This window comes from Drosophila sechellia, chromosome 3R, assembly GCF_004382195.2.
Source record: "Drosophila sechellia strain sech25 chromosome 3R, ASM438219v1, whole genome shotgun sequence".
Taxonomy (NCBI): Eukaryota; Metazoa; Arthropoda; class Insecta; order Diptera; family Drosophilidae; genus Drosophila; species Drosophila sechellia.
In genome coordinates this window covers 18,345,242-18,364,682 of record NC_045952.1, presented here as the reverse complement: position 1 = coordinate 18,364,682, position 19,441 = coordinate 18,345,242, and the positions used below count along the sequence as shown (strand labels likewise).

General features: G+C 42.8%; 1 protein-coding gene across 4 annotated transcripts; it reads right to left on the bottom strand.

Annotated features, from left to right (window-relative positions):
* Window positions 1–10,284: 10,284 nt before the first annotated feature.
* On the bottom strand, window positions 10,285–17,820 carry LOC6606989 (synaptic functional regulator FMR1). Of its 4 annotated transcripts, none has more exons than XM_032723657.1 (12): window positions 17,667–17,820; window positions 16,834–16,926; window positions 16,566–16,770; window positions 15,324–15,373; window positions 13,666–13,989; window positions 13,435–13,600; window positions 13,308–13,375; window positions 12,938–13,247; window positions 12,757–12,888; window positions 12,172–12,679; window positions 11,515–11,589; window positions 10,285–11,447 (listed from the first exon to the last, which is right to left on the bottom strand). In XM_032723657.1, exons 3-12 carry the CDS (start codon window positions 16,614–16,616, stop codon window positions 11,074–11,076), a joined length of 2,058 nt encoding a protein of 685 aa, XP_032579548.1. In that variant the 5' UTR covers window positions 16,617–16,770; window positions 16,834–16,926; window positions 17,667–17,820; the 3' UTR covers window positions 10,285–11,073. The 4 variants fall into 4 exon arrangements, with proteins under 4 accessions (XP_032579548.1, XP_002031781.1, XP_032579550.1 ...); XM_002031745.2 differs by having other exon boundaries at window positions 12,947–13,247; window positions 17,667–17,819; XM_032723659.1 differs by lacking the exon at window positions 17,667–17,820 and adding an exon at window positions 17,365–17,434.
* Between the last annotated feature and the right edge of the window lie 1,621 nt (window positions 17,821–19,441).

Below are 19,441 nucleotides of genomic sequence, written 5' to 3'. Positions count from 1 at the left end.
TTTCGGCCAACACACCACTGCACACTGCCAACCGAATTGAATTTGGCCAAGATTTCTCGTTCTTGGTCCGAACTGCAAACTGCAGCTGTGAAAAGACAATGCAACGGCAAAGGCAAATCGCAACGTGGTGACATTATTTCGACATTTGCCTGCTAGCCAATGCAGCCACTTTTGTCACTTTTGCATTTCAAATGACCGTCAATTATCCTTTGTCGACGACACTCCCCTTTGTCTTTCCTCGTTCTCTTCTCCCTTGAGGTCAAGGAAAGCGAAATTGATTTTCCGCCCGAGCGAATTTTCCCCCGTTTAGTCCATAGTATACGTGTATATAGTGTGATACTTGTGCATTTAAGAGTCTCTTTTTTCTGCTCGTGTCTTATGCAATCGCTCTGGGTGACAGAACGGCAATGATTTTTTCAGTCAACTCAGAGAATGAAATCAATTTCTACCCTCTGGACTGGTTAAACAATTATCTGCAGGGTAATTAAAGCCACATTTGTTGCCACACTGTGCATTTTGTTCGCTTATCGGTGACCTCATGACAAGTTTTATGTCGAAATTAGGTGGGATTGAAGTGCTCGCATATAAAACGCCGTCAAATTCAATAAAAAACCAGCCATAAAATTATAGGCAATGGCCGAGCTGAGCTCTGCGGCTTACGCAATCGAGGGATATAGAAATCAAGCTAATATATCATCGGAAATAACAAGTTTATGGTCAACAAATTAAATCATTAATCTAGGGGACAATTATAGATGAATACGCTTTTTAGCCATCATCACACTGATTCATTCGTACAAAACAGTGGATTGCATTTTATTGGTATCATAATTAATAGTTTTTGATTAATTCTAAAGAACTTAAAATCTTTGCACTGCAATTTTACTTCTTCGTATAGATGTATTCTTATAATATAAATTTTATTGTTTTATTTTTTGGTCAGTAGATTTGTGCATTTTCACATCCACCCATCTCCATACATACATATGTATGTATTTACATTCCCCAAGCTTGTGGATTTTTTTTTGGGGGGATTCATCAGATAGATAAAATTCATAGGGACTGTGTGCAATGTCGGCTGTCGGCGCACTTGAAATCATTTATCGCCCAAGATCGTGTGCCAGCTCTCGTTTTATCGAACTAATATTGTAATGACAGCACGGGCACTAATCACACGAAATGCTTCAGGTCGTGCATGACGAGATTAACATTAACAATTGCGATACCAGCTGTTGGCCTCAGGGGGAGCATTCGCGGTGGAAAAGCGGAATTTTCAATTTAAGGTTGACCTTAGAGCAAAATTTGATCGATAATTTCGCATAATTGTGGAATCTCTCCCACAAAAAAAAACCGAAAAACTAAAAAAACTGTGACACATGCACACGCACACAGCGAAACATCACCTTGAACATTAAACTGCAACTGTGCGAGGGAGAAAGAGACAGCCAGCGAGAGCGAACGAGAGGGTAAGGAATAGATAAAGAGAGCTAGATAGTTTTTGTTTGCGTCATGTGCAACTGCAAAAGCTTTCGGTTTCCGCTGTTCGCATCCATGTGTGCGTCTGTGTGAGTGTGCAGAGAGAGCTTTAACCGAAAGCGCGCTCTCCTCGATTTTTAGCCTTATCTCAGCTAGCTTTTTTTGAACGGCCCGAGCAGCTGACAGTTGCGCTTCAGCATTAGACCAAAGTAGTTTGACTTTTTAGTTTTTAGTCGCGAAGCGAATAGTATATACGTGGCTCTGTGTGTGTGTGTGTGCGGTGTGTGTTGTGGCAGCTGCATTTGCAGCGAGAGACAGAAATACATTTCGTACAAAATTCCGCCCTGCATTTAGTATATTTCACCTTAGAGCGTCTTTGCCGCACACACACACTTGTAACCACTCACACACTGACAAGCGCGAACAAGACACACACGTGGCCATCAAAGCGGTATCGGTTCGCGTCGCGTTTGGCCTAAAATTGTAACAGTTTTCCTTTTACAACAACGAAGAATACCAGAAGAAGCAAAGCCAAAAACGCAGCTGCAGTCGACGTCGACGCAGTGTTCGCTGCTGCCACCGCTGCTGCACTCGCCGACGTCAGTTTCTGTTTGGCCCATTGCCGTTGGCCAGCTTCAGTGTTCATTTCCCCATCGAGTCGGCAACAACGAGCGGAAGTCGCAGGGGCCCACAGCCAACGAACAGTCGATCGATCCTCAGCTGAACAGCTGATTAACTGCGTTTAGCCCCCTCCCCCCCACATCCCATAGTGTGATTTTGTACCCCTGGATTGCATAAACCCATAAGCAGAAACAGAAACAACAATACACCAGCACCAACACCAAGCTAAACCCGCATCAAAATCCAAAAACCAAGCAGGTCTTGATTTTCGGTGGCGTATACGTAATATCAGTCGACTAGCTGCACATCTGCCATTGCAATTGCGATTCTCTGGGCATTATGCAATGGCACAACAAACAGGCACCCTGTAATTCAAGCAACAACAACACAAAAACAATGGAAGTACAATGCGAACACATTTTCGCTAGCTCACACACATTGCCAAGCAGTTTTTTTCGTGTGTCTAGTCGGGCAATTTGTTTAAAACAATCAGCTGCCTTTTTGCTCTCGCTCGCACAGCGGCAGTTTTAAATTTAGTATCGCTGCAGTCGCTTGTAACCCAAATTTTTTGTATCCCTCTCTCATTTGCAGTGCAAATCGTTTTCATCATCTTATATAAGAGATGAAGCTCAAAAAAAAACGCCGGATTTAATTGTGGAATAGGTTAGAGAAGCTTGACAAGTAAAAATCTTAATTAAAGCCTGACTAAGGCGGCGACTTGAAAGCGTAGATAAAATTCAGGCAAGGCAATTAAATCGGAGGCACTTGCAATCCGAGAGCAACAACTCACACTCAGTCACTTGACCTTGCACAGTTTTCGCCATGCGAGCGCACTGTATGCAGTATACAGTACGTATACGTACCGTGGGCCCATATACATATACATATACATACGTATGTGTAGGGGTAACACAGCAAATTGCAATATTTTGTGTAAAAATAACGAACAGACTTTTACATAAGGCCATCGGCACATAGAGAAGCACAAATTCACACAGTCGAATCGCCATTCACCTGCTGTGGTGTGCGTGTGTGTGGATGTGCTATGTGGGTGGGTGGGTGTTATGAGGTCGATTTTTGTTATTTCTCCCCCTACTCGTGTGGGTGGATGACTGAAAAATGCATTTGACACAGAAAACAGGCGTGCAAACACAAACAGATATTGAAAGGCACATATTTCCAAAGCCAAAGCAAATTCAAAACGAACAGAAACCAATGAAGAATCAGCTTATCTTGACCAGAGAAATACGAAAATATTTCAGTGATTCATGGCAAAAATCCCCGTTTGATTGATTTGATGTCAAGATGAAGTGGCAAAAAAAAAAACCCGTTTAAACCTTTTTTTTAGCCTTCTGAAATTTGAACAAAAACTTATTTCGATGTTTTTGTACAAAATTCCTGCTAAAAGTGGTAGATTTTTAAAAATAATTCATGCATTTCTCAATTGGACTTTGAAGTCTGCTGCTTCGCCTTATAAACACAGAATGCTGAATTTATAAATAGCTATATACTTTGTTTCTATAAACAATTGCCAGAGTGCCGCGAATTTTTGTTGAATTACCGTTTGGATTTTGGACCTTAACTGATATCAGCAGCCAACCAGCAGACTGAATTTCTCATCACTATGTACGTAAACGTGTGTATTATGACATCATCGTTGCCGGCATTCTGTGATGGATCACTGACTGCCTACATACATGTATAGTTAGTTAGCTCTACTTATACCGGCTTAGACCTCCAATTTGTCAGTACACCAGACTATAGTGATTAGCACTTGCTGATAAGATAGATGTGTTCATATAGAGTTGAAAAAACCCAAATGAATCACGTGTTTTACACAACTACTTTAAAGTTTCGAAATATATATTTCTTTAAATGAAATACGTACATATATGTATATGGCGGAATGTTTGGATGCCTTTTGGCTAACAGCAGCGACCTTCAGCCCGGACCGCAAGGTCGTTCGTGGGGAGATGAGAATGCAGCAGCCTGCAAACTACTCCGCACGGAGGTCGATCTGCCACCCAACGCCATGGCAGTTATATAAAGGGGAAATTGGGTCAGTGTTATGACCCAGTTTCTTGGAAGGATAGGGGGTTGTAGTAGGGAGTAGTAACCCCCCGCAATTTGCAGTTTGATTAGTTTGAAATGGGCTTTTTGGCACCTTCGATAATTACAATTGGATGGGCTTCGTGACGCCGCTTATTGATTTTTAGTCGGGCCGTCAGCTTATATGTATATAGTATAGCCAACCTAGATAACTTTTGCCCCAGAGTATGGGCATGGGTATGGGTATCTATTGGATACACGGCACCATCCATGGCCTGGCTGCAGTCGTGAGCTTAGCCAAGGAGCCAAAAATAAAAATTCTCTTTTGGCTGCGGGCCAAATGCAGTGCACATTGGATTCGTAAGGGTGTGGATTGGAGGGCGGTTCATTTGCAGGCGAAAATGAAAAGTGAAATGTTGCCATGCTAAAACCGAAGCAAAGAAAAAAATAAAAAAAGATAGCAAGGAGGCGAGAAGCAGAGCTGCATGAAATTGATCTATATTTATTTGCCAGAATGCTGACATTTATTAGCTTTTCCCGTTGAATTAATTCAAAAAGTGCTCTATAAATATGGCTAAAGTGCTGTCCGATGACAAATTTATGGCAGACTGCATAACTCATCTATTACCCACTTTCTAGCCATCTATTTCTTTGTGTGTTGCAACTGCAATGCACTCTTGTGTGTCATTTTGGCCTGCCACTTATTACATCACCGAGAAGGCAAGAAAGACACGATAGGCACCCATTCTTGAGGCCTATAGCTTATGGCCTATAACGATGTGGGTCAACCTGAGCCTGCCTGCCTGCCTGCCTGTCTGCTGCCAACAAATCTTCACACAAACAAGCGCCCTCTCACAGACACTCGGCTTTATCGATGTCTTTTCGGCCAAGTAGCAGTCCGTTTGTTGTTCCTTGCAAAACAGTTTAAACTTTGATGAATTCAGTCGTCAGTTATTCAGGGAAAGTTTCCCAAAGTAGTTTTCAGTTCAGATTCCTAGAAGGCAAATAAGTTCGAATAGCAAAATCTGCATACTGCAATACATTTTAGATGGATTTCGTTCCGTTCTCCCTTCACACACATTTCCAAGTATCTTTCTGAATGTTTCGATGGGGGACCTTCCCCCATTTCCCCAATTTCTTCTTTCATACGCACGCAGCGCAGATCTTATGATCTTCTGGAAGGTATCACGCCTTTAACGCATGACTCAGTTCGTGTTTTGTTCTGTTTAATTTTAGACGAACAAAATCGCCACAAAACCAAAGGCAAAAAACGTATGCTTGAATAGCGTTCGTCATTAGTTGGCTGCTGCGTCAATTGTGGTCTCTGTTATTTATACATATAAATGCCGCTGGGGCAGCCACGTAAATTGTGACGAAAAGCGAGATAATTTGATGGAATTTCTTACTTCCAGCTAATCGCACATTTCCATATCGTTCTGTTGCCAGGCGGGCGATCGGTTTCCGAAAATTGCTGACGAGAAACGCCCGAAATCGGAAATCATTCACAAAAATTTGTAGCTTTCTTACGTTTTGGACTTGTCTGGCTGTTGTTGTTTTCCGTCTGCAGATAAAGAATCGAATGGCAAACATTCCGCGTCTGTGATTACGTATACGCATTGTTCGCCAAGCGATAGGTTTCGCCTCCTTTGCGGGTGCGCGCGTGCTGCGGCCTACGAAATTTCATGGATGTATCTGTATCTGAGTCAGTCGAGTGTGTATTTAGCAGATAATAAGTGCCAGAGTCGGCGTGCGTGTTTTTCATTTTGTGCGGCTGATCATGCGACCAAAAGGCAGGGTAACGCTCTGTTTGATACTCTTTCAATGGATATAGCGGCTTTAAGAGTCACTTTATTTCTAAATGATGATTTTGTTGCATAGCAAAACTTGTATGTTGTTTTAGCACAGAAGTTTTATTGAAAATAGGGATTCCACCTTCATATTTAACGATATTCTTTAGCTCTTGCAATTCTTGTTCGGCCAAGTCAAACCGTAATTTATTTAGGTAGCGTTAGTTTGGTAACACTTCGGGTCACTTCCGGTGACGACAACTTCTTCGAAACTCTGTTTTCTGGCACTGGCAGCTTTTATGACCCAGATAAAAGTAAACGTGTTGGCCAGCACGATGTTGGAAAGGGGGCAGGGTCTTAGGAACCGAGGAGGGGCCAATGGTTCATGAAGTGCTAATGAAAAATGCTCAGCATTTGCCTAATGAAATTATAACTGAGCCACTAAGTGGGCCATAAAGAGGAGCGTTGAGCCCAGGGGGCGTTGAGGAAGGAGAACGGGGAGGGGAGAAGGTGTTTTGGAGCATTTTAGAAATTTTTCATTCAACTGCCAGGTCGACCATGTAACCCATTTAACGCACATGGAGCCGAGCGATTTGACTGGCACATGGAAGCACATTTGGTTTCTTTATTCAGTTAACGCTTTGTAAGCTCATGAGCTAGCTTTTCATTTATCAATGCACACTTGCGCACACATACAGCGACACAAATGAACAATAATTTATTTAATTGCCCAAGAGCTCTTGTTCTTTCGAAATTAGAACACTCGCCACACACATTACAAGCTACAACTGTTTATTATCTGCCAGATATTTCAATCCATCTATATATGTATGCATATGGATGACACATCGCGTATACGCAGCGTGTGTTTGCAGTCGTGTTCGGTGGGTTCTTTAATTGCGAAAATTCATATATAATGGCTATGGATATTTGGTTCTGCAATCATTGTTGTTAGCATTGGTCTTGCTCCTTCACTTCTTGCCTTTGTTTGCCTGCTGGGCCCAATGCCTGCTCAATGTTTTGGCCTCGTTTTGGATTTAATTTTTCAGCTTTTGCGCCACACCTCCGAGAGTCAAGTAAAAAGCAGCCAAGCAAGTCGAAATTGAAGGCTGCATTGGCCAAACAGCGCCCATTTTGCCAGAATTCAAATGAATCTCTGCTCCAGAAAACATTGGGAACTGTTCACATGCGCTCTCAGAATTCGGCAACGGATTATTTTTTGAGCAATCAGTTTATAATCGCCCCTCTTATCTTATCTGCCCCTTGGAAAGTGGGCTGCCAGGGCATTTCGTTTCATTTCATTTAATTTCCGCCCAGGTTTTTCAGCTCTTACCAGCTTAAATTACGCTGCCCGTTGGGCCGGAGCATAAAAACTCAGTTCGATTGACATTTTGTGACACAAAAACGACTTGTATAACCGATCGGCGATCGACGATCCACAATCATCGATCCGCATCGACCCACTTTGTGACACACACCCTCTTGGAGCCCACATACATACCTTATCGCCCCGATCCCCCACTGGCTAAAGGCTTATCACTATCAGCTGCGCACCTTGGCACCTGCGATGGCTGCTTATCAGGTGTTTGGCGATCGGGTTCCCAGCTAGCTCATGGTTCATTGTACTCGGCTTCCCAGTACCGGTCACACTCCAGTTTCCACCTCACTTTTGTTCTGCATGAGCCTTCTTTGTTTCTTTGGCGTTGCACCTTCGTTTTCCGTTCTTTGTCATATCCAATCCCCAAGTAATAGCCATCCAAGGAGATCGATAGACTGCCCCACAAAAATACAATGAAAAACTTACGCCGCGCCGTGCCGAATATGATTTTGGTTTTTGTTTCAGTTGAAAATATATATATGTACATATATAACGAGGCCTAACGATAAAATGCATCCTTTGAAGGTTTTGGGCTGCGTGTCAGGAGTGCATTTGCACTGAAACTATCTGAAGCATGTAAATGCACTATCTGGTACGACATTCCAGAACGTACAATCTTCCCGAATGCAGGAAAATGCGATAAATGAAATATGCAATTTTTGTGATAGTGTGAAATACCGATTCTCAAACTGATTTTAATATTAAATAGCAATAAATAAGTTTACCCTTAAGCTAATCACTTGTTGTAAGACACTGTTTTTTTAAATAAAGAATACAATAAAATATGGAATATCTTCTATGAAGAGTTTTGAACTGTATATGTACGATGTGGTTTTATTCTACTTTTTCTGCCAAGAGGGAATTTTTAAGGGCAGCCCACAATGAACCGTGGAAAAGCACCGAGATGGGACCTTCGGGAGCAAGGTTCCCCAGCCACGACATCGTGGAGCTTGCGATGACCTTGAGCGCTCCAACTCTAATTGGCGCAATTATAATGATTGCACTTGTGGCACGGAGGTTTTTAATTTGGCTTGCGCTCACTCGTCTATTACTTATATTTGGTATTCAAAAGGTTTCAGAAAAAAGCAGACCCATAAAATCAGAGAGTAACTATAACAAACATGGTTTATTTTGAGAACTAAAAAGCTAACATTGCATATTTTACAGCGCTATGATTTTGACCACTCTTGCCACGCCCCCACCGCTGCCGCCCACAAGAGCTTTTGACGACACGCAGCGTAGCATAAAAAGCAGCATACCGGGGAAATCCCCCCATCCCCACATTGGCCAGAAGGTGGCGCTCGATGCGCCAAAAAGCTCCCCCAAACTGAAGTTGGTCGCAAAACATCCGCAAGATGGTGAGCCACAAGCGAATTTGGCTTTTGCACAAGATATTCAAAAGTAACCGTTTTCAATCAAGGAGAATTAACCAAATTAGTGAATTAACCCAATCAAAGTATTCTCAATTGGCTATGCGCTTTGGCAGTGTGGTTAGCTGGTTGTGTAGCCAATTATTGCCGTTGACAATTCACAGCCACTATCTTCACTGCCGCCGCGACAAGCTAAAGCAACTTATAGAGGACATGGCGGAGGAACTTGCTCATAGTTCACATCGGGTTGCCCGGAATCTAGACCAGCACTTCCAAAGATTTTAGAAAATATAGACCTGTATCAGATTGTTATAGCAGCAGCAGTCATCATATCTATAATCTATTAAAATATCTAAACAAAATCATTCAAAATAAATGAAGGTCCACATTCCTTTTAGTCCAAAAACTTCAGTTTGACAGCTGCTCAACCAGACGCCTGAACTAATTAAGTATATCCAGCTAAAAATTAATAAATTGTAAAGATTCACCCGCAATAATTTATGAAGAAATTAACAACAAACATAATTGCCATGCAAACGAGAAAGAGTGAAATAAATTCAAACGTCTTTAGCTTGATGGTTTGTTTTGTTTTATATATATATAAATTTTAAATTAATAAAATTTACTTGCTATATTTCTATTCTTTATAAGTTCATCTTTATATAAATAATAAATTTAAATCGCACATTTTTCTCATTATATTTATATTATTACGTTTCTTTTATGCCGTTTTCATTTTGTTGGATTTTTGTTTTATTTGTTTTAATTTGAATTACACAACATTATTTAGATTTATCTTTATCGGTACCATTATCGTTATTCTCCTTCTTTAATGTATGTTAAAATGTGTGGTTTGCCTTTCTTACATATTATTGACACTGTTCTTCCAAATAAGAGGAAAGAATTGTTCTGTTCTGCTTCTTGCTATTTGTTCTTAGATGGTTTTTATGGTGGCTTTACATCGTATTTATATTCCTTAGTTGGGTCTTCTATTATGATTTAAATTCAAATGATTCGCGTCACTCGATGATTGTGTGTTCAATGCTCTCGACTCGGCACGTTTTACTTGTTTTAAATAATTTAAGAGTATTTAATAGAGGACTAAGTTAGTATACGCTTTGTAGGTTTGGCGACGTAAATTATATATTTATAAAACAAAATCAAATTTAATGCGTTTCGCTTCTGGTTCGTATGAGCGAGCTCGTGTGTGACAGTTGATATTCGTGTAGGTTTCAATGGTGTATACGTGTGAGTGTGGCGTGTGTGTGGTGTGGATGTGTTAATAATAGTAAATAAATACAAAATTATACAAATAAGAGAGGACTTCCATGTTGTAACGAACAAAATAAACAATGAAACAATGAAACGATGCAAAAGCTCACGACGAACAAGTCCTCTGCAGACACTTCACTTGCAAATTAAATTGTTCGCCGTGGCTTTCGAAATTTATAATCAACTTCTAAACGCGCCTGGGCATTTACATTGGTAAACTAAAATATAATAATACAAAAATAATGGTTATATAGAAAAACCTGCTAGACGATTAAGTTGTTGCATGCACGAATTATACACAAAAACAAACAAATGACAGACACAATTAAAATTAATTTAACCAAAACAAAAATGCAATTATATTATTCTCGTTTTATTATAATATGCATATAACTAGAAACTTTTCAAGTTGACGCAAAGGGGCGCTTTAGAAGCGCCCATTTCGTCAGGTTTTCTTTAGATTTTCTTTTCGAAAAACTACGCTAGTTGCCCGGATTAGAGTTAAAGTTTTAGTTTACATATTCAATGTTTCCCTTTCGATTCGTTCGTTTTGCTTGTTAATAATTGCCTTCGAGTTTCTTTTATACATAAATATAATTCATTTTGATTGTTATTGAAGCTTTTTTAGTTTCAATTCAAATTATAAGCCTAGGCATGAATTTTCTTTTATTACTTCCTCCTTTTTGTGTATAATTCGAACTGTGTGTGTGTGGTTGTGTTTTTGTGAGTGTATCCTTGTGTGAGTGTGTGTGTGTTAGTATATGCTTTTACATTTGTTACATATTTCATGTATATAATTTTTCGATTCCTATTTTTTAGTTACTCTTATAGTTCCTCAAACAATTGGTTAGTGAAGCTTGTTGTTGGCTGATGGATGTTGTTCTAGTGTCTGATGTTGATCGGATGTTTTGTTTGTTGTTGAGTTGTTCTGTGTTGTGTTGTGTGGTTGTTGTTGGTTGTTTTGTTATGTGGCGGCTACATTCAAGGACATCAACATGATTATTAAACTGCCCCGCTGCGCATACAACATTGTTACTCCGTCGAACGATGTGCAATTCGTGTTTATGTTGTTCTACCCATCTGTGAGCTGTTGCTCCTCCTACCGCTTTGGCCACTCGGCTTAGGACGTGCCATTGACCAGACCCTCCTTTTTGACATTCTCCGCCAGCTGCTGCTGTCCGGATGGCTGGTCCGTGTGGTTGTTGCTGCGATTCTTGTTGCGTCGCGGTTTCGGCTGCTGTGCCGCCTGCTGCTGCTGCTGCTGTTGTACCTGCGATGGCTGTTGCTGCTGTGTGCCTGCCTGCTGCTTGTCGCCGTTGCGTGAGGCCTCCTTCGGCTTGCTCGCACCGCCAGCGGCGTTCGCATTGCCACTGTTCTGTTTGCTGGCATCTCCGGCATTTAGTGCCGCCTTGTTCCCAGGCGCCGGCGGCTGTTGCTGTTGTGGCTGCTGCGCCGACTGCGGTTTGTTGTTGTTGTTGGCAACCGCTCCGTTTGCTGCAAAACCAAGATGAGTTTACAGGTAAGTTGGGGAGTAAGTTAGCCCCTCCGGCATTCTACTCACTGTTACTGGGTCCATTGTTGTTCTTCTGCTTTCTGCGCCTCCGCGAGCTACCTTCGTACGATGAGTTACTGTCCGCTGTGGAGAAAAGGATAATGGATAAGTTATCATTGTATACTAGCATACGTACTAAGATTACAGATGGTGATAGAAAGGGAATTACTTCATCAGCACAACTAAGGCAAAGCAAAAATGCATTACCTGTGCGCTCTGCGCACTTTAATTTAATGAACAAATATATTTTTTGATATTTATTTTATTTAAATAAAAAGCCCAGGTCAGTGTTTCTATTTTATATGTTATATTGTTGGCAATGAAAGCGAAAGTTAAGATTCAATAAAATAATAATAAAAGATGAGTTAATGTTTCACTTTTGAAAAGTTTATTATGATAATTCACACAAAAACCAAAATGATTTAATTTATTTTATTCAGAATACTAAATATATAGGAATATTATGAAACAGTCCTTAATGTAATACTTTATACTCTTTAATAACTAATAAACTTGCTGTACAGATTCTCGTATTCTTGACCCCACATGATGTCCATTTAGGGGAGAGGGAATCGGATCGAGTATTCACTTTGTATCTTGTGTGAGCGCGCGAAATAAATTGATTGAACTAATTGGTTAATTGGCATCATGATTCGCGGAACTCACCTCTCTCCACGCTGCTCATTTCACGGGTCTCCCGCACCTCTTCGGTGGTGTGATTGTGGTGCTGATAGTCTCTGCCATTCTGCTGGTCGTTGCGTGGCGGCCGGCGGTTGATTCCACCGCGCCTGTTGTTGCCGGGACCACCGGCGCCGCCACCGCCTCCGCGATAGCTGCCAGTGTTGTCACCACCGCCGCGATCGTTGTAGCCACGCTGCTGGTCACGCTGATGATCGCCCCGCGAGTTGTAGTCATCCTCGTCGCGGCGATTGTTGTGGTAGCGCTGGTTCAGGCCATTGCCGCCTCCAGGACCGCCACCACCACGACCGCGTACACGACCACGCTGGCCGCCACCACCGCCGCGCATAGAGCGCACCGACTCAATGTCGCTGCTGTAGCCGCGCTCAGAGCGCCGCGTCACTGGGAAGCTTTGTGTGGAGCCCATGGAGGATTCCTGGATGGCGCGAAGCTGCTGATCAATCTCCATCTTCTCCTGGCGCAACTGTTCTACTTCCTAAATTAGGAAACACGAATCGGACATCGGATGGATTAGTTTAACTACACAAACGCAAAAACAATGATCGAACTCACCTTCAGGTGCGACAGATGATAGTCCAACAGCACTTTGGCATTTGCAATGCTCTCCACGGTGCCAATGAACACAAAGGGTACATGCGCCAGTTCACGTGGTATGTTCTGATCCTGTTCATCGTCGCCAGCGATCTGACCGATACAGATTAAAACTGGCCCTCGTTTAGAGCACAATACTCACAGCACTCACCTTGATTCGAAACACGCCACTCTTGTCCACAATCTCCTGTATAATGCGCCCATTCTTGCCGATCACCTTGCCCACCAACTCCCTGGGCACCTGGAAGAACTCCTCGGCGTATTCGAGCATCGCGCGGGCACGCTGCACAGACTCCTCGGTCTCTCCGCTGATTTTGAATGTGCAGGACTTCTCCTCCAGCTCGATGTTGGTGACGCCGTCCACAGTGCGTGCCGCTTGAATATTCGAGCCATGCGAGCCGATCGCCAAACCCATGAGATCGTCACGCACACGGAACTCCTCAACGTAGTTTCTGACGAAAAAAATAAAAGTTAATGTGATTTGCTTTTTATTTTGGCAATGTCAAACTTACCCACGACTCATCAGTTTAGTCGTTTCGAGCTGACGGGCAGCTTCTTCAGTCCTTTTCAAAAGCATAACCTTCAAGTTAGATTAGAGTTAATACAAGTTCTCATTCCCATACGTATATGTGTACACACCTTCTGTGAGAGATTACGAAAATGCATATCCTTGAGCATACTGGCTCGCTTCTGAGTGTGCTCGAACTTGGAGATGACAATCAGGGCGTCCAGATCGCGACTGTAGTTGCACACGCCGGCATCGATTGTGCGCTGAAACTCCTTGTGTATGCCATCCTTCTGGGCTCTATAATTAAGCAATTAATTGGTTTTACTACGGATCATAGAGGGGTATATCAAAAGCACACTCACTCTTCGCGCAACTCCTCGGGCACGGGCAGTGTGAACTGGTAGAAGGACTTGGCTGTAATTGGCGGATTCGAGTTTTTGGCGCGCAGACGTCCCAGTTCACAGATTTCGGTGTAGGGCGTCTCGAAACCGATGTACGCGACCGCACAGATGTCCGCTTTGAGCATTTTAATGATGGCCACCCACCAGCCGCAGGTTTCCCGCTCGTTCGTGCGCGTGAACACCTCCACCTCCATGCCCTCCTCGAAGATCGATGCGGCCACCTCAACGGTTTCCTCGGGCGGCAGGCGAACGTTCACAAATGGATATTTCATACTCTCGGCCACGCTGCAACAATGCGTGTGCGGATGAGGCATAATTAATTAATTAAGCTGCACTTGTTATTCTTTGCATAAAGGTCTGAGGACAGGTGTTTGCATATTCTCTTGCGGCAGCTGCTCCGCTGGCAGAGTGCCAGCCAACTAGCAACAGCAACAACCAATGTGGGGGTTGCCACAGTGAACCCACGTCCATACCCGCTCCCATTGGCAAAACCCATTCCTAATCCCGCCCAGAAACGCAGATCGGAAACAACGCACCGTCCGACAGGATAGTGGCGCAACTAAATTTAGATCCAGCTGCTCAGCTCAAGTGGATCTCGGTGTGTCAGAAGAGATGGAAGACAAAAAAAAAATCAAAAAACAATAAAAAAAAAGTTTTGTTCCAAAAACGTCACTAGAAATGCAGCAGGCACACAAAACAGAAACACAACACGGACATAAAACGGCAGCAATTAAAAAACGCTTAACGACCGAGGTGTTCCCTTTTGATTTTTCTATAAAAACTCATAGAAAAATATAAATTAATTTTTAGATCAAACTATGGTGTTGTTTGATTATTTTAGAGTAACTTTGGGTCTTTTAAAAATAGACAATAAGAACTATATTTAAGCTCCAAGACACCAAACTGATACGCTATGTGAATAAATCAATGTTCTCATTTCAGATACGCGGTAAATTATGAAAATTTATGAAAATAAGGCACATTTTAGTTACAAGACGTTCGGCTAGAGCGTCATAACCGAATTCAAAATGAGTAATTATAAATGGTTTCTTTCCGCGGTTAAAAATATTCGCGCCTTTGACGCTGGCCGCCGTGTCAGCGCCGCTGCTTAGTGGCATTTGTCGTTCGCACTTGACAGCTTTGGCAGAGATGGAAGCCATCCCCTGCTCCCGCTGCTCGGGAAGATTGCCTCTGGGAATCGGGGGGTATCGGGAACTTCCCAAGTCAGTGGGGCGGACAGTTGCGGATGGCGTTGGTCAGTCTGTCAGTCAGCAGTTTTATTTGATTTTGCTCATTTTTTCTTTTTAAGCAACTAATAGCAACAGAAACTGCTGCAGCGGCACTGGCGTTTAACAAATTGCGCCAAATTAGTGAGCCCGCAGTGGGGGATTTCGGCGGGAAGTGGTTTGGCGGATGGCAGACGACACAAATGATGCGTGCCCAGAATCTCTAATTTCTAATTCGGATGCCAAGAAGTCGCGTCGGTGGTTGTTGCTGCTGCTAATACTCCTGCTGCTGCAGAAGCTCTGATTGTATTAATCGTTGCAAATTAGTTTGAGAATACGCTCTAGTGGTTGTTGTTGCCCTGTTCGCAGATTTGTTTGTTTAAACAAACTTACCCGTCCACATCCACAAAGATGCCATCATCGGCGACAGCTGTCACCTGGCCCTGTTGTTGTTGTCGTCGTAGTTTTCAGTTTGCAGTTGTAATTTTTTGTTGGCGGCAGGCAGGCAGCAAACGGATGAAATACAAGAGCATTGACAGGGCCAGCAGCATCGGAAGGCATAGAAGTAGAGAGAGAAAAATGTGTGTCATTAATGTGGCCATTGCCTATGATATACCTCATTTGGATGTGTATATGCATAACTTTATAAAATATATTTTAACGATAGTCCCCCCATTCCATCCCATGATGAAATCGAGAATTGCAATGGCATCAGCGAGGGAAACCGTATATCTCCGATAAGCGAGTAGTCGTGGAACCTTATCTGAAATGCAAACAGCCGGCTGCTGAATCATCAGCATCAGGGAAGTCGCTCTATCGAGTGCGAGTGTTTATGTGCATTGGCCTTGTTTTGATTCCGAGCACTGAAATCAAACGCAACGCTATGCAAAGTATTCACAACCTTACTCTAAATATCCAGAATTTTCGCAGAATATGGGTTAGCTAATGATAGCGATAAGTACTAAAAACAATAATTGAATGTATAAGAATATTCCTAAGTTTAATGTTATCTGGTTTCCAGTATGACGCTATTAATAGTCCATATTATAATTGGAATATTTAAGAATATAAACCCACATTTTTGCTGAATATGTTTAAACAGCATATCAAAGCTAGCATTATAAAATGGATTTAAGACAAAAAAACTAAAGATCCGAGATCTAACACCTCGTATACCTGCAATCTATCCGCGAAAATCACTTAGCCGCGAAATAAGATGGTTTAATCGGATCTTATCTTTATAAATTGCAGCGACAAGAAAGGGAAATCACCAAAACAACAAAAACCGAATGCACGACGACGTCAGTGGGCAGCGCAGTGGGCGGCGCGGTGCGCGTCGACATCGACATCGACGTCGGCACCCCCACAACGCAGTGTGTGTGAGTGCGTTGGTGTATGCAGATTGGCGATGGTGCTGGTATTAGTGTAGTAGTGGTAGTGGTAGTGGTGGTGGTGGCGATGATGTCGAGACTCCACTCAAAATGTTGCTGTTTATTAATAGAAATAAAGCTAAAATCCACGAAATTAGAAACTGAGGCAGCTGCTGCCCCAAGTCCTTCCGCCTCTGTTTTCTTGCTCCTTTTTTTTTGTCACCCCCTCACCACCTTTTTTATTCCACCAATTGAATCAACTCACCTTGTAGTAGGCGCCATTGTCGAGCCGAACTTCCACGAGGAGATCTTCCATATTGACGGACGCAGTGCCTCCTGGTTTATCCGCTTTGTTTTGGTTCTGGTTCTGGTGGTTCTTCGCCGTCCGTCCCTGTCCCTCCTGCTGCTGCCCAGCCTTCAACTCCCGATTTTTCCCCGTCGACTGCAGTTTGCCGCGTTATCTGGGGCTCCTGGGGGGAAATGTGGAGGTATTAGGGCTATAGATATAGCTAGTTATGGCTGGGTATGCTCACAATTCAGTGTGCAGTGGCAGAAAGCTCGCGTTCCTGCTCCTAGTTCCTTGTAATCAAATCAGTCTTTTGCTTGGCGGCTGCTTCAAATGTTGCCTGTAATCAATAATAATATGGAATGTTGGTTGTTTTTTGTGTTTTTGAATTTTTGTATCTGGAGAGCGAGACTAAATTTTGACGCACTAATCAAAAAATAGTTGAAGATTTTGAAGTTATTTTGGGGGCCAGATAATTCCTAGCTAAACACTAAATGCAGCTGGCGGCGAAGCCGGCAGCGACGTCGACTTTGCCGGCAGCGCAGCAGCACAATGCTTCCTCTTCTTCTTTGTCTCTCCCTTTGTGTGTGTGAGTCCGCCGCCGCCGCCGCACTCACACAAACATGACCACCACCAAGCGTGTGCGCTCTCGCTCTCTTTCTCTCTCTCTCTCGCCGCCGAAATGCTTCGTTCGTTCACACCGATGAACACGCTTTTCCAATAAGAATTTTTACGCACACTACGAACGGCACATGCCGAATTTACATATCGAATTTACCACATTATTTCCACACTTGCTTTCGATTTTCGCTTTTCTCAAAGAGAAAATCCATCAGCGTTGCGTAGCCGCTTGCCGTTTTTCTCGTTCTCTACTTTTCTTTTTGTATTTTATCGGTTTTCCTCTTTCAGCTGCTCCCTTTTGCTGCCGCTGCCGGCAGAGAGGCGGCGTCGCTGTTGGCGTCGACGTCGCAGCCGCCAACGATGTGCAAAATTTTTTGGTTTTTTTCGGTTCTTGCTAAATTTTTTCAACACTTTTTGCGGCTGTAATACACAAGAGACTGCAAATTTTTGAAAACTTACTGCTGGCCGGCACTTTTGCACTTCGTTTGCCCTCGGCGGATGCCTGTGAATGCAGCTTTAACCTTTGAAAATAGAAAATATATCGCGTGCAGTGCTGCTTCAATTTTTTTCGGCTGCGCTGCGTTCTCTTCGTTTTGCTTTTGCACACTTTCGCAGCTTGGCAACGTTCTGCTGGAGTTGCCACCCGTTAACAATCGGCGCGCGTTACTGGCCACTTCTGAGGGTTTTGGCTAGGTTACGGGCGTGTTTGGCGCAAGCGATAAATTTATGAAAATAAGATACTAAATTTTTGACAAATGATCTGTGCTCTATAACACAGGGTTTGTTTGAAAGCGAGCGAGAAATGATCTGACAGTAAAGTGGCAAGGCTGCTAAGTGACAGGTCACCGGGCGTTGCCAGAGTGACTACAAATCGTTGGTTCACAATGAACAGGGTTGTATTTTAAGCGCGCTAAGCGGTTACAATTTGAAATTTGAAAAAGCTGATAAGATCATTGAAAATTTAAATTAAGTTGACGAACTTTTTTGACCGTCCTCGATTGACTGCTCACTTGGTTTGCTGTCTGCTAACAACCTAATTGAATTGCCCATCAGCAAATTGATTCGCATGTTGGGTGCTCTTCAATTGATTCGATTCGATTTTAATCTGCAGAACTGCTGGCCACTACGCCTTTATGTTAATGTAATTGTGTATGTAATTGCAACGACTGCTGGGGTCAACAGTGGGCGCAATTTGCCACATGCGGTGTTTTATTTGCCCCTTTGATTGCCCCCAAATCGCGTGACGTCGCTGGCGCTTTTTGTCAACACGCTTGTTGAATTTGCTTTTTACTATTTTTTTTTTTATTTTTCCCTTCCATTCATGAAACGCATTTGATTATGAGTGGCCGATAAAGGTGCAGTGCGGTCTATTTGCAATCCAATTTCCATCTATTTTCAGCGAAAATCTGACAGAGTACTTAATTTAGGATGAAGCCACATATTTGTTTTGAACTACCTAATAAGATTTATGAATTATATTTGTAAACTTTACTCCTAATTAATTAGTGGGCAAGTCTAAAAGCTCGCCTGTATTTAAATCGCATGCCATTTAAGCATTTGTGCGGTGAAAATGGGCCAACAAATTATAAAAATTCATGGCCAGTCAGCTAATGGGCACCATTAAATCCTTTATATGCCTGTGAATAGTTTGAAAAATCTGTGTCTCTGTGCAAAGGCAACACCCTGTACTCGCCATTTTCGCATTTCCCAGCCTAAAAGCTGGCAGATACGGATAATAAATAAATCCCATAAGGTAAAATCCCTACAGGGTATCAAGATTCGCATTTCGATAGTCATAAATTACCGCTCGTGTTGACGGTAATTACTGTCAAGCGGCGATTTGTTGCGGAAATGCAGTTTCTGATTTGATTTTCCCGCGCCCTGGCCCACCAGTTTACCACCCCTATTTCAAACGCTTTTCCACTGCCGAGGAAAATGAGAGCAGCTGCCGTTTGACATTGACTTTTGTTCTACCTTTTGGCACATTAACTGCACTTTAATGACGTCGACATGGCCAACAAAAGAGCAAAAAGATCAGCGACGACAGCCCCTCCCCTCTCGCATCTAGCCATCTCGCTCGCACCCCAGAATTTGTCCCTCTCAATTAGCATTATGCTCGTTTCTCGATCGGATTTGAAACGATCCGGTTCGGATGCAATTGCAGTGCAACAATTGGTCACTTCGGGCACTAAATTAATTTAAATTCTAATTTTAACCGCGTGGCGGGATCAAGT

Excerpts from the sequence above, each read along its gene's own strand:
- LOC6606989 (XM_032723657.1), bottom strand. The coding sequence starts at position 16,616 with ATGGAAGATCTCCTCGTGGAAGTTCGGCTCGACAATGGCGCCTACTAC. Across the intron at positions 12,889-12,937 it reads TTCGAATCAAGGTGAGTGCT|ATCGCTGGCGACGATGAACA; the intron begins GTGAGTATTGTG and ends TGTATCGGTCAG. Across the intron at positions 12,680-12,756 it reads ATCATCTGTCGCACCTGAAG|GAAGTAGAACAGTTGCGCCA; the intron begins GTGAGTTCGATC and ends TTCCTAATTTAG.